The sequence below is a fragment of the Hypomesus nipponensis genome, chromosome 6, assembly GCF_054491055.1.
Source record: "Hypomesus nipponensis isolate SF chromosome 6, ASM5449105v1, whole genome shotgun sequence".
NCBI classification, from domain to species: Eukaryota; Metazoa; Chordata; class Actinopteri; order Osmeriformes; family Osmeridae; genus Hypomesus; species Hypomesus nipponensis.
This window is the reverse complement of record NC_140366.1, coordinates 8,984,462-8,999,530: the sequence shown is the minus strand read 5'-3', so window position 1 is coordinate 8,999,530 and position 15,069 is coordinate 8,984,462. Positions and strand designations below refer to the sequence as shown.

The 15,069-nt window shown below is 47.1% G+C and overlaps 1 protein-coding gene across 1 annotated transcript; it reads right to left on the bottom strand.

Annotated features, from left to right (window-relative positions):
- Positions 1-6,477: 6,477 nt before the first annotated feature.
- On the bottom strand, positions 6,478-14,609 carry prkg3 (protein kinase cGMP-dependent 3). The gene is made up of 21 exons (XM_084700729.1): positions 14,450-14,609; positions 14,030-14,092; positions 13,572-13,701; positions 13,300-13,466; positions 13,039-13,152; positions 12,596-12,701; positions 12,431-12,494; positions 12,150-12,227; positions 11,908-11,996; positions 11,700-11,765; positions 11,501-11,548; positions 11,275-11,313; positions 10,683-10,794; positions 10,433-10,569; positions 9,775-9,864; positions 9,428-9,569; positions 9,172-9,335; positions 8,676-8,792; positions 8,485-8,547; positions 8,088-8,163; positions 6,478-7,431 (listed from the first exon to the last, which is right to left on the bottom strand). Exons 1-21 carry the CDS (start codon positions 14,535-14,537, stop codon positions 7,345-7,347), a joined length of 2,040 nt encoding a protein of 679 aa, XP_084556855.1. The 5' UTR covers positions 14,538-14,609; the 3' UTR covers positions 6,478-7,344.
- Between the last annotated feature and the right edge of the window lie 460 nt (positions 14,610-15,069).

Sequence of the window (15,069 nt, the reverse complement as noted above, 5' to 3'; positions counted from 1 at the left end):
AACACGTTTCTGAAGACTGTTTTAACCAGCAAGCGTTTTCTCCACAAGACAAGAGTCCCCAAAAATTATAATACAAGGAACAATCATTTCATGTATTTTTTATAATTTGTCTGTTTGGTTTGAGTTTACAATTTTCTACTGTACAAATCACATGTTTAGACGAACAAAGATTGACTTTGATGCCTTGTGGTGAACTTTTCCCACACTTTAAAAAGGTAGAATGTTTGGACAATTTGTTTCTTTGTTTTGTGAAGCAAGTGCAGCTTTTCACCCAAGGAATATTCCACGTGCCTTAAATAACACAATACTTGGAACACTTTTTTTACGCTGACAGACATTGGACTCAGATCTGGCTATGTCTGTCTCGTCTTACGTAACACTTGCTAATATGTATACTCACACAATAGGGACTTTTTCAAAACACGAGACTCTATGAACACAAGATGAACGTGAGGTGATGGACACTATGAACTTTGACCTAGCATTGGAGGACAACATGCTGAAAACAAGTACATGGGAATCACTTTCTAGAATTGTGTCTCTCCTGTCCTCTGTTTAATGTCAGATGAGAAAATCTCAGTTGTTTCTGTTGCTGTACATGTTTGGCCAGGGCCTCAAAATTTCATTCCACACTCCACCACCAGTTCTAGTTTGAACCACACTGGTTGAAAATCGATTTGACACAGTCTTACTATTTCCGCACTTTATTCTCCGAGAGTTTAACAGGCGTAAAGGCAGACTAGAGTTATTCTCGTGGTGAATATATTCACAGCTTCGAAGCGTAGATGAGCCAGATACCTCTATCTGGAGTAATACTGAACCCACATCATCAGAACCACTGTGAATGAGTGGAGCTTTGCTTCAGGCTGCGCACAGCATTTACATCACAGGGAAATGAAGAAATGATTTTGATAAATGCTTCCCTATGGGTGGCTGTGTGTGTGGTGGGGGGTGGAGGGGGGTGGATTAGGGAAGTAGCTCAGTTGCCTGAAGGCTCAGACTCACTCCTCTGTCACAGGAAATCTATCATAGCAGATCTCAGATATGTTCTAGGAAATATGGACAATTTTCCTTCTTCCTCCCTATCGAATAGGAGCCCCCTTTTTATGCATGTTGCCTTTTTAAACTTTTGTTTGCTTGTCTTTGTTGGGTAAAGGTGTTGGATGGGATTGTGCAAAATATCGGGGCAAGATGCAATGAAGGACCGACTTGGGTTTGTTACTTGAATGTGTCATTTAGTGACTGTTCATTTACTATGTAGCCAAAACAACACTGATTCTACTAACTGTACAACAACCTGACGGCGTAATGTTTCCTGTTCCCTGTTTAGGTAAACAGGTTTATTTTCCTGGTTTACTGTTGTCTACAGTATCACACCAAATGTCTGTAATTATGAACATAGTTAGAGGGTAAGAACTGTTGTGCTTGTTTACAATGAACAAGTAAACAGGTGTATATTTCAGAGAGGAAATGGTTCATGTTCAACCTCTTTAGCAGACAGTGCGATGTTAACACATGCCATAGCATGATACTGTGTATGTGCAAACTACAATGAAGTTACAAAGGCTGTATCCTAATGGCTTCTCGTTTCCATATATCAAGGTTGAGACAACATTGTCATCACATTGCGGGAGTTTGGATCTCATGGAACCAGCTGTAACTTGTCACCAACAGAACCATAAATGATGGAAGCCATTGCTCCAAAAAACAAACAAAATGTGAACGATCATTGAACCAAATGATCACACAATTCGTCCTAAAAAACTATTTAATGTAGTGGAATTACACATAATGACAACCATTTATTTAGACATAAATGCACCGAGGGGCCAAAATTCAACAGTAATGGATTCACCCATGTTGGTGTCTGTGAACAACTTACTTCCGCAATATACATAAAGACTTTTGGGCGATCCCTCAATGTGTCTCATCCTTCATATATCCATCCTAGAATGTCTTGAAAGATTTGACTGGGATTGTCCCAGACGGTGGTGTTTCTCTGGTCCTTCTTGACGTCAAATCCCAGAACATCCTAATGTCTGTAGGCAGGTTGTGGATATACCGTTCAGTAGCGACAAAGAGAGAGAGCCAAAGTCAGGGAGTGTTTCAGAGCGCTTGGGAAGCAGCAAGTGAGCTCGCCCCCTGAGTCTCTGAGGACAAGGACTGCTGCCCCAGCAGCCTGGTGACGGACAAGCACTGGGACGTGAGCTGTCACAGGCGGTAGGAAAACAACAGCAGTGCCGTAACCCCGACGTGACGTCAGGTCCTGTCACAGTGTGTGCAGTGTGAGTGCGTGTGAAGTATGTGTTTGTGAAAGAATTAAGGCTGCTTCCAAGGAAAGGATCCTTGTTGCGTCATGGTTCCCTCAAGGAGGCGGTTTTAAAGCCTGTCTTTGTGGCACGAGACTTCAGCATTTAGATTGTATCTCAGCCTTATCTTAGCAGATGGAGGAATGAGACTTATGAATGTAAGCATGCTAACAGTCTGATTTTGTGGCAAAAGTGTTCCAATCCTTCCATCGATGACGAGACGCAGGTGGGGGTTTTTTGTCGCTGTTCCATCGAGAAGAACCAAGAAGTATGACCACCATTGTCATTTGTTCTGTAAAAGCTCCTCTTAAACGTCACAATTTGTTCGTCGAGTGCACACGTGAGCGAAGAAGAAGCGATTTATTTAATAACTGTTGCATGTTAATTGACATTCTACTGTACTCCCCATGTTTGTAGTTCTGAGGAGTGGAGGTCTCCTGGGTTGCAGTCAGAACTGTCTTTCATTGAAAAACAAAAACATGTCATTGTCTTTGCGTGGCACCACAAGAAACATTTGAGACAGTTGATAATAAAAAATACTTTTTTGTACCCAAACTGCATCTCAAGACTACTGTGTGGACTTTCAATATGCTACAACATTACTCACTTTCACAATTGAATTGCTTTAGGAAGAACGACCTCCTTGCTGTGTGAGATCTAATAAAAAGGCTCTCAAGATTTAGCGTTGTATCAACCTCAGCTGTAGAGTGTTTAATAACAGCAAGCTAGATATAATAAATGGAATTAGACAAGGCTTATTTGACAAGTAGCACTGAAGCGTGTCCGGCCTTCGAGCTTCTGTTCTTCCTCTGAGTCAAATCCCAGCAGTAGTCAGTGAAATATAGATTCTAACAAGGTTAGGGATGGTTAGACCTCAAACAGTCACTTGATTAAATGGTGGCAAACTACTGCATGTATAGGACACAGACCAAGGCAGGACACATACATGGGTAGGAGATGTGCGAGTGCAGGACACATCCAAGGGTGGTGTACAAAAAGGGCTTTCATTGGTGAGAAAATGTTCTGCCCTAATGCGGACTTGCACTGCGCTGAGAACTCCATCTCCAAAATATGATCTGTTCCCTAATCAGATTTGATCCTAATCTTGATACACATTTCCGTCTGTCTCAATATACATGACTATGGGGAGACTGATGCTGGTGGTATGGGTGTGAAGTGTGGGGAGAAGCCTTTGGTTTAAGCCCACCCCTTTGAGGAAGCATTGATGGGTTGACATGACACAGGGCGCTTGGCAGATCCTCGCCCCTGGCGACATGATCCATCATGAGATTGCACGAGAGAAAGTGTGACGGCTCATTTACACACACAGTCGTGCCCGATATGTGTGCAAACGGTACTATGTCTCAGTAAAAGAGACACGTCCGATTCATTTCTTGGGGGGGATTGATTTCCACAGATTTCCAGCCATATGATCTATATGCACTGGCTTGAAGGAATGAGGCCTCATGCTGTTTCCTCTGCCCTGACGCGCAACATGATCCAGTGGCGGCTGTGAATATTCATATCAGGATGACAGGCCCATAGCCAGGGTACTAATCACCATGGCACAGACAGTCTCAAGTCCTTGTGTTAGATGCTGGCGTTTCGACACTTCTATAATGGGATGAGACGGTCTATTCCGTGATTCTAAAGATAGAGTGAGAGACGGCCCAGTTCTTCCCCCTCGCCCAGACGAGGGATGGAATGATGAGCTGATAGCTATGTGTTACCATTAGGGGACACGGCCCGGCCCGAGGCTGCCCATCAAATGAACGTCGAGCTGAGCTTCTCCCTGTGCGGATTGGCGTCGGCGATCGCTGCAATCCACCGAAAGTGCTTCTTCAGAGCTGCTTGATCCGCTCCGCAGTTAAAGAAGATGCCACATGCCGCACACAAGCACAAACAAGAGCCCACAAAAAAGAAACACACAAATACAGTATATTTGGCACCCAGACACCGATCGTGGAACATTGATTGAGGTCAGATGGGTGAATTGGCTGATTAACGACTACGTCATTAACACGGCCAATTCTGATTGGTGCTTCTGTAGTCAAGTGTCATCACACTTGTGGTGACTCAGACCTTCACCGCGGAGCATCTGAGGACAGTCAGGAAAGCAGAACTGTTTCATAACCCAGGCTTCTGAAGAGTTTGGGCCCGTGGGAGGACACTGGAACTCGATTGGCACTTCACACAACCTCTCAGTCTGTATTATCATTCAGCCTGTAATTGGGTCTTGGATTCCTCTTTCGTTTTCTTACAGACAGTGTGGAAGCATAGGCATGCCCAGGGAAATGCAAGTCAATAGCCCTTCCTGCAGTCCATTCAGCCAAAACCGCACCAGCCCATTAAGTACTGATGCTTTCACATTGTTAAAGCATTTGCACGTTTCCCAGAATACTGAGTTTATGGACATTGGGCTTAATGAGGTAGTTTTCAGGACACTCAAACTGTTCTGGCTTGACATATTTTCAGCGATAACAATCTTTACAACATTCGAAGAAGATGAGATCGCATTGAGGACTTATTCAATTGGGAGAACGACTCAGAGGCCCGCGGTATCCCTCCTCTCTGGCCTTGTGTGTCTTCAGTTAATGGTCCTACCAAGCCCAGATGGACGGGAAAGAGCGGCTTGATTCACTTTCATGTTCCACAACAGTTTGAACGCGGTAAATCGAATCAATTACGTTAGAAGCCGGCCGTAAAAACCACAATAAAACCTTTGAGCCAAAAGCGCAGCTATAGGGCATCACGTTTTTTCTTTTTTTGAGGGTTCCGTATAATCACACAGATGGGAAAGGTCTAAGGCATTGGATTGGCTGTTCAGTCTTGATGCAGATATGGAATACAGCTCTGTGACTGCTTGGTGAACGGCTCTGTACCTGTCAATGTTTCCAAGGAGGGTCCAGGTTTCTTCTGGTGTCCGAAATCAAATCATTGATCCATATTGTATAGCCATTTTTACAAGCCATGTTACAGATGGCTTCTCATAGCCTATACCCATAGAACTGGACGTAAACCAACCCAAATCCTCCAGGAAGACAAGTCAAAACTCCAGAGGAAAAAAATGGAAGAAACCTGGGGAGGAACAATTCACTCAGGGATCTCTTACTCCAGAGACGGTTGGTGACACAGAGAAGAGCAAGCCTTATCCACAAAGAGTAGAGGAAAAAATGCAGACGTGCAAATTTGCTATTCCGAGTTCCAAATGATCTTTTTATGATCATCATTGTCATTTTATCCTGTTGAATTTGTAGAATAGCAGAGCTTCCTGTGCTTGCCCATATCAAGGTTACAGTTAGGGTTAGTCCTATTGTTTTACCCTACGGGGGGACCATCTGACCGTCCTTATTCTGTCTCAAGCTAGGAGAAGGAACATCATGGACCTCATAACCCAGTGTGGGCTGGTTTGGACTGTGGGACCTCAAAGACCAGCTGGGTAAGTGTTCAGTGCCGCAGTATGTTCACCCTGGTGTCAAATACAGTCAGGGGGGAAGTCATGAGCGGTAAGCCATTTGTTTAACTTCATTATAATACAATCATGTATTTGTCCATCACTTTATGCCATCCATCCTTCATTACTTCCTTCCTTCTTTCCTTCCCCAATAATATGTCATTGTGGGGGACGGTCAGACCGTATGAATCAGTATTCAAATAAAGTACATCACAGTTCCCCATTATGTTTGGAGACAACAGCAACTCTGTAGAAAGCTCTGGATGGAAGAGACTTAGCTGTGATCCCATGTTCTCCCTCGGTCGGACTTCACAGGCTGTTAGAACTCAAGTTGGAGAGAGAGAGAGAGTCTCTGAGGGTTTCAGTCCACCTTCATCGCCATCTCCTTCATCTCTTTGTGTTCCGACTCGCTCCACTCTGAGCTCTGCTGGCTACACACCGCGTCACACGGAGAGGTAGGGAATCTGCCGCAGCGCCGTCACCGCTGTTTGAAAACGCCGACAGGGTTCCGAGATATCCTCACCGTCTCCGGTCCGATCAGACCTGGCAACCTCACCGCATGCAAACTGTCCAACGTTTCAGACGCCGTCAAGTCAAGAGAATGTTATCTGACCACAGCTTGTCAAATACAATGATCTCTTGAGGGCCTTGTTAGATGTTGTTAGATGGATGTGTCAGTTTGTTTTCAAATTCGACTCATTGGGTCAGGGACAGTGTTCAGGTTTCTTGGGGGCCTGGAGAGAGCGACTCAGACATTAACAAACAAAATAGTTTATTTACTGAGCTCTAGGCATAAGGGATCATGATAAGGATATGCAGAGATAATTAAAACACTTGGAAAACAATCAAAACAGCAGAATGCAGAACAGATGAATGAAAAGCACATTAAAAGATGCATATCAGCGGAAATGAAAGAATACTATCTTATCAGGCACAAACACCGGAGTCTTTTGTTGACAACTTGGAAAAAAAAGATAACATTGGCACAACCTTGAAAACCCATGTGTACTTTGTCCTTGAGTGATAAATGTATCTATCAAAATGTAGATGTTCACAGCCACAGATAATAAAGTAACATGGAGTTTTGATTCTTGAAATAATTGTCACCTCTGGTTGAGGTTGTTATTGGCACAAAAAGGCACTAAATTAGCATGTTAGTAGGACAAAGTTGTCATTTTCTTTGGGGAAGTGCATATTCCTTAGAAAACACACACATACACACACAACCGCCACATGTCAACCTAATATCATTTTAGATGACATGTCCATCATACTGTCTGCATCTCTACAAGCTGACTCATAGACCCAGAGGGGGAAACAAGTCCTGTAAGCCACTATGACAGTTGATCTGTGAGGTCTTTTTATCAGGTATTCAGTGAGGTCATTATGACATAGTTCATCTGTGAGGACGCTGCAGTCATTTCTTGTTGGTGATGTTTCTGTGATGTCATGATGATGTACGTAGTCCTGTTCCTGTGGCAGTCTAAAATGGAGTGTTGAGGGCCAAACCGAAATTGCCCATTAGTACCTGGTCTCATGACCTTTGACCCTCTGTGGCTGCCGTCCGACCGTGACTTCCAATCAGAAGTCACGGTCCCAGTCCGAGAACTCCTCCTCAGCCTGAGGCTGCTCGTAGGGGAAACGATCAAAGTTGATGTAGCAGGGCCCCTGAAAGAGAGAGATAGGGAGACAAGGAAAGAAATGTAAAGATATAGACTGATATTACTCAGGATGGCCGGTGGGATTTTATGCACTGAAGTCGCACTGGCATTGAAACACCTGATCATGTGTTTAAAGTCCTTCTTCCAATACGGCCTCGGGTGTATGTTTTCCAGCCCTAACTGGGATGTAGCAAAGGTTGGATGTACAGAATGGTTGGATGTACAGAAGGGTTGGATGTATGGAGGGATGGATGTATGGAGGGTTGGATGTACAAAAGGGTTGGATGTATGGAGGGATAGATGTATGGAGGGTTGGATGTACAAAAGGGTTGGATGTATGGAGGGATGGATGTATGGAGGGATGGATGTATGGAGGGTTGGATGTATGGAGGGTTGGATGTATGGAGGGATGGATGTATGGAGGGTTGGATGTATGGAGGGATGGATGTATGGAGGGATGGATGTATGGAGGATTGGATGTATGGAGGGATAGATGTATGGAAGGTTGGATGTATCGAGGGATAGATGTATGGAGGGTTGGATGTATGGAGGGTTGGATGTATGGAGGGATAGATGTATGGAGGGATAGATGTATGGAGGGTTGGATGTATGGAGGGATAGATGTATGGAGGGTTGGATGTACTGGGGGATGGGTGGGCTGACCTTGCGTATGAGCTTGACTGTTGGAGCCTCCACCTGACCCACACGCAGCTTGTGCCAGTTCATACTGCTGAACCACCTATACAGAGAGAGAGAGAGAGAGGGGGGGGGGGAGGGGGGGAGAGGGGGAGAGAGAGAGAGAGAGAGAGAGAGAGAGAGAGAGAGAGAGAGAGAGAGGGAGAGAGAGAGAGAGAAGAGAGAGAGAGAGAGGGGGGGGGACAGAGAGGGAGAGAGAGAGGGAGAGAGGTGGGGAGAGAAAGAGGGAGAGAAAGAGGCAGAGAATGAAGGAGAGATATATTATAAAAAAGGGTGAGAACTGGAGAGAGAGTTACACAAATAGAACGTCTCCTCTCAACGATGCAAGCACACAATTACGCAGGGCTCAGGTTGCTATGGTTACCTGTGGTTCCGCACGTCTTTGATGCCGTTCTTGGTGTTTCCTAACCTCTGACCTGGCCGAGGCCTGCAGAGAGGAACACAACGCCAAGCCAGTTCAGAACCAAACGCAGTCCGGCGACAGCCTAAGATGTCATCCCGGGCCACAGTAACTGTATAACCTCAAGCCAGACCACAGGAGGGCGCTGTTCTCACCTGCACAGTTTACTGATGAGGGATTTGGCTGCCTCGCTCATGTAAGGGGGGAACTTAAGCACCCCATCCAGAATCTTGGCATAGATCTTCTGGGGCTCGGAGCTGGAGAAGGGAGGGCTGGAAGCAGACAGGGAACAGGTGGTTAGATATATACGAGTCAAACACGTTGGCAAAAACACTATCAGGTTGTCTTCAGTCCTTATGGGCCGTGAAGGGCTCTTTTAAAGCACTGTGGAAATCGATCGGAAAAAGCTGAGGTGTAATGCAGTATGACGTAACCGTCGTGATATCCCACTCATGTCCATGCCGTGTGTCATACTGCCACCTCGTGGTTAAATACGTTTGATATTCACAAACAGCAGGATCAGACATGACAGGAGTAGTGTCAGCAGGGCACAGAAACACACGCTTGGACCCATCCGGTCAGGCCGCGTCAGGGGCGACCTCAGGGAAGGGGAAGGGGACGGGGGAGGGGGAGGGGAAGGGGGAGACCCACCTCCCCACCAGCAGCTCATAGACCAGGACGCCGAGGGACCAGAAGTCAGCCGCAAAGTCGTGTCCCTGGTTCTGGATGATCTCCGGGGCCATGTACTCAGGGGTTCCACAGAAGGAGTAGGTCTTGGCACCCCGCACCAGCTCCTTGGCGAAGCCAAAGTCCACCTGCACACCCACAGAGACACGCCTGAGAGCTGCGTCACAGCCACACGCGCGCACGCACGCACACACACGCACAGACCCTAAAAAGAACCCACCACTTTGATGTAGCCTTTGGAGTCCAGCATGAGGTTCTCAGGTTTGAGGTCCCTGTACATGATGCCCTTCTTGTGGAGGTAGGAATAGGCCTCCACCACACAGGCTGTGCAAAACACAGCGACGGGCTCATCGAAACGGCCTCTGACAAAACACAGAGGGTAGTGTTGGAATAGAATGGAATAGAGTAGAATGGAATTCAATAGAAAGTGGAGGCAGAGCCTTATCTTCTAACCTTCGGGTCTTATCTAAAAATGCCTTTTCATCCTGTCAATAATACTCTTAGGGATTCACACTAGCACGTTGACTGATAACAGGGGGCAGGGGTCAGAGCGACGTGCTCCCTTACACTTCTTTGAGTTTGGTCCAGATCTCTCCGCCAGAACAGAATTCCATTACCATGTAGATGTAGCGAGAGTCCTTGAAGGCCCCGTGGAGCCTAGAGAGGGGGAGAGAGAGAGAGAGAGAGAGAGAGAGAGAGAGAGAGAGAGAGAGAGAGAGACAGAGACAGAGAGAGAGAGAGAGAGAGAGAGAGAGAGAGAGAGAGAGAGAGAGAGAGAGAGAGAGAGAGAGAGAGAGAGAGAGAGAGAGAGAGAGAGAGAGAGAGAGAGAAGTTGAAAGAAAGGGAAGATGAGAACAAGACGAAAGAAGCGAGGAAGAACAAAAAGGTATGTTGAAGCTGGAGCGTCAGCGTCTCTTGGGTATTTTTGCTCCTGTGAGACTGCACGATCAATGCTCTTCACTGATTGGCCAGAGCAGCCTGCGCCTCTGGCTTTGAACTATTGTTCAAAAAAAAATGTACAGAATCTTTGTCCTGTGTTTGATCATGTTTTCTCCAGCTGTCAGCCCAAGCCAGATGTACTAACAAAGGCAAGATGTGCCATTGTGTGTCAACCAGGCAAAATACCTCAAGTTAGGAAAACCCCACACAGCAGGTGAGGTGAACATGCTAGTGAGAGGTCAAAGGTCAGACAGGTCAACGGTCCACACGCTCCCTGGACAGTCACCTGACGATGAAGTCACTCTGGATGGCCTTGAGGATCCTCTTCTCAAACAGGACGTGCTCCTGCTGTCGCTTGGCAACGATCAGCTTCTTACTGACCCGCTTCATGGCGAAGTACTTCCCATGGTGGATGGTGGTCACCTGGGGTGTATGGTTGACGGGTAAACAAAGTCAACAAACAGACAAATCATCCGACTGGGGTTGGGCATGCTGTACAGTGCAGGTCATTGGATATGCGTAGCACACAAAGGTACCAGCTCAACTCTGCCGAAGCCTCCCACCCCGAGGGTCACGTGCTGACCCTGGTAGCGTCCCTCCTGGTACAGCACTGGGACCAGGTCCTTCAACTTCAGAAAGGAGCTGGAGCTGGCCCAGAAACCACAGAGAGAGACACAGAGAGAGACACAGAGAGAGAGAGACACAAAGAGAGACACAGAAACAGAGAAACAGAGAGAGAGACACAGAGAGACACAGAGAGAGACAGAGAGAGAGACACAGAGAGACACAGAGAGAGACACAGAGAGAGACACAGAGAGACACAGAGAGAGACACAGAGAGAGACACAGAGAGAGAGAGACACAAAGAGAGACACAGAGACAGAGAAACAGAGAGAGAGACACAGAGAGAGACACAGAGAGAGAGACACAGAGAGACACAGAGAGAGACACACAGAGAGAAACAGAGAGAGACACAGAGAGAGACACAGAGAGAGACACAGAGAGAGACACAGAGAGAGACACAGGGGGAGAATGGGGAGGTTAGACCAGATGCATGGATCTATGCTCAGGGGCGGGAGGAGGGCAAGGACAGCGAGCTGCAGGGGAATGGCTCCCATTTCTCTCTCACCTCGTCCTCTCTGGAACATCTGTCTGTTCCATGTTGAAGCTGGGGGGAAAGCACAGGGAGAGCACAGTCACCAGAGAGAGAGAAAGACAGACATATCGAGAGAGGTTAGAGAGAGAAAAATAAAGAAAGAGCAAGACAAAGAAGGAGAGAGAGAGAGAGAATGAGACAGTCGCAAAGACAAAGAGAGAGAGAAAGGCGTCGTGTTTGTGCGCGTCTGAAAACGTACTCGTTGTGGAGCTCCAGGTGCTCTATAGGAATGGTCTCCTCAAACAACCTGCGACACAACAACAACATCACCATTAGTCTTACTCCTCTGTAACATCTCAACAGCCGGAATCTTGACCAAAGCAAGAACAAGCTTGACAAAAAAAGATTGACAAAACCCCTGGACCCCACTGGACGGCCTGGAAGGGGTTGACTCTTACTCCTTATCGATGGAGAAACAGGTGACAGGGCCCACAGCGGTGCAAGTGGCTGTTCTTAGGATCTCTCTGCCAGGGACACACACACACACACCACAATGCATCACAAAGACCCGCAGGGCATTAGAAAGAACTGATCAGGCTTCGACAGCATGGTGTGAGACGGTGACCCTGTCGTCACAAGACAGGAAGTCCTGGTCTCCATGGTTACCGTATGAGGGCTAGTTCCCCGAAATGTTCCCCTGTGCTCATCGTACGAATCTGCTTCTGCTGACCGTTCACCTTCTTAGTCACCTGGACCTGCAGGCACACACACACGCACGCACACACACACACACACACACACACACACACAGAGAGAGAGACCGCAGTCAATGTTTACCAGTGAAAAGGGCACTAGTGGGAACGTTTATTCGAATGAACATTAGAATAGACTAGAAGATTCTTCTCTACCTTTCCTTTGAGGATAATGTAGAACGTGTTGCCTTCAGACCCCTCCTTGACAATGACATCATTGTTCTGGAACTTCATCTGCACAAGACAGAAGGTCATCTGATCAGGAGGATGCCAGAGGGGCTCCACAGACAGAAGATTCTGGAGCAGATCTGTCAACAATCTGTCAATAAAGTTTCATCAGCACTAGAGGACTTTACATGACACTGTTCAAACTGACGGGACTAAGAGGGTAAGTACAGGGGTGATTGAGAGGTATGGAAGGGGCGGGACTTGCGAACCTCCTCCATGGAATCTATGATCTTGGAGAGCTGGACGTCATTCAGGTCCTTCAGAGTGCGGGCCCTGAAATGCAAAAGGCCAAGAGTTTGTCAAGTTAGAGAGCGATAAATCAAACGAAAGACTGTCCCACTCGTCTGTCAAAAGGGTTAGCAGTGGACACTGACGTCTTCAAGAAGCCCATAACTTGCTCTCGTTTCTTCTTAGACTTGTCAGTCATGATGGTTCTGTAGGTCTGTCTCTCCATGCACCACAGACGCACAGCTGTGCTGGCTGCAAGCAGAACAGACACTGGCGTTCAAACCACACTCCACCCATCCAACTCCATGCATGGGTTCCAAAATGTTGATTCAAATGTTGTTGGATTTTGTTCATGCACAGCACCAAATACATTCATCACGTAAACTGACCATTATCCATGACCTACGTTCATTTTTGATCAAATCTTTCAGCATTAGCATAACGGATATTAAGGTGGCCCGGATACTGTATGCGTAAGCAAGAAAAAATCTTTACTAATTAGCATCTCTGAATTTCCCTTAGTCAGAAGGTCCTTGTGTGACCGGATCTCATGCTAGCCATGGCCAGTCCCAGTGAGAGGGGTTCCCACCTTTGACCGTGGCTGTACGCTTGCAGTTGTACAAGATGGCCAGCTCTCCAAACACATCCCCAGAGGTCAGAGTTCGGAGGTCGCGGCCTGCTTGGGTCACACGGAGATCGCCGTCTAATTTGCAGAGACAAAAAAAAGTTGTCATCATGTGGATGGAACCATGAGAGACCTGCCATTTCTTTTCAGCCATTGGTGTGTTCTTTTTATGAACGGTTTATGCAGAATACCTATAAACACACACACACACACACACACACACACCTGCTACGATGTACATGCGGTCTCCCTCTGCCCCCTCCTCGATGACATCCTTCCCAGGCTTGAAGTCGACGGCCACCAGTAAATCCACCATCATGGCAGTCTGCTCGTCATCCAGCCGACTCAGGAAGTCATTCTTCCCGATCGCCTTGACGATCAGACTGGTCTCGCTGGGAAGGCAAGGCAGGTGGGAAGACCGCTAGCTCAGCATTGACTGACATTCAATGACAAACATGATGGTTGCCGTGACAACGTCATGTGCAAAAGCAAATCACCCAACGGTCTTCTTGACCCTGGTCTGTGTGATCTCCAGGTCTTCAGGGATTGGCTCGGGGGCCATGACAGCCGCTCGGCTCATCCTGACCTCTGGCTCACTCTCATAGCTGTTCTTCTGAGAGGGGAACTCTGGGAAATGTAGTGCAGTCATGCAGTCAGACAGGTAGAGACAGACACAGTGAGAGACGTGGTGAGAGACATGAGGAGGAGATGGGAGATGTAGTTCAAGACAGTTATGGATGTAATAAATTATCTTTAGAGACGTGTTTAAATACAGTTAGAGACATAGAGACACCGAGAAATGGGTAAAGACAGTGTTAGAGTTAGAGACAGAGTCTGTCAGGAACAGACATGACCACACATGCTGACACAGGGACAGGGACAGAGTTGGGACGAGCACTGGCACAGTCAGACAGACACGTTTCCAGGGGAACAGGTGTGTTTTTTCCCATCCTACCGAGGTCGTGATAATGACTCTGCAGTTCCTGGAGTAGTTTCTCCTTCTCCTGCAGTCTTTTCTCTACGGGGGGGAGGAGAAGATAAGCGGGCAAAAGTTGTGGTTGTAACGGTTGATGTTATGGTTTGCGATCCCAAATGCCTTCACCGTGACAGTGATTAAGGTGTGGTCACTGGGTAATGTTCCACTTTATAACTTAAGGCCCAGTTTCCCAGATATGGATTGAGCCTAGTCCTAAAGTCTGAGAAACATTCAGTGAAGGTCTCCAAGGGAAAGGTTGTCCGTTTAGGACTAAAGGCTTAATCCATGTCTGGGAAACTGGCCCTGAATGTATTCTTCTGGCGGATGTGGTTATGGTTTCATATCTAAATGTGGTCAAAGTCCTTGTGGCTCTAGTGGTAGACATGTTTCTGTTCATACCCAGATTCTTGTTGTGGTTCTGGAGCTCCTTGTTGATCAGCGTCTGTTTCTCCAACTGCTGCCTCAACTCCTCCAACTGGTCCCCCATGACTGAGGGGAGGGGCACACACACACACTAATGCATGCACATACCAACTCACACAAGATCAACAGAACTCTATCCTCCACAGACCACACGTTTGGTGAGATACAGTCCCCCTACAGCACAGTCCAGAATGACAGCCTTCTACACCAACTACGACACCAGCCTTTCATTAGGCTCCGGAGTCGTAACCACACTATGGGGTGTGTGTGCCACACACACACACACACACAGGATGTCACATGAACCCCAGCGGGAACTCTCCATCCTCATAAATAATGGACTGTAATATGGTGCGGCAGCAGGGGGGCTGTGCTGTCACACCCTGCAGGACGAGTCATTGAGGACCCGCCTCACTTCCTGCTCATGCACCCTCATGACTCACCATCACGCCTGTTGATGGAACGTGTCAATAACACTTTGTGTTTGCACGTTTGTGTCAGGTATAAATAGACCAAAGCCAGTTGACTCGCGATTTGGGATTTTAACACGCACGGGCACACATGTTCACGCACTCACACACCCACACACACCTTGG

Excerpts from the sequence above, each read along its gene's own strand:
- prkg3 (XM_084700729.1), bottom strand. The coding sequence starts at position 14,537 with ATGGGGGACCAGTTGGAGGAGTTGAGGCAGCAGTTGGAGAAACAGACG. Across the intron at positions 12,702-13,038 it reads GCGTACAGCCACGGTCAAAG|CCAGCACAGCTGTGCGTCTG; the intron begins GTGGGAACCCCT and ends TTCTGCTTGCAG. Across the intron at positions 11,766-11,907 it reads GGGGAACTAGCCCTCATACG|AGAGATCCTAAGAACAGCCA; the intron begins GTAACCATGGAG and ends TGTCCCTGGCAG.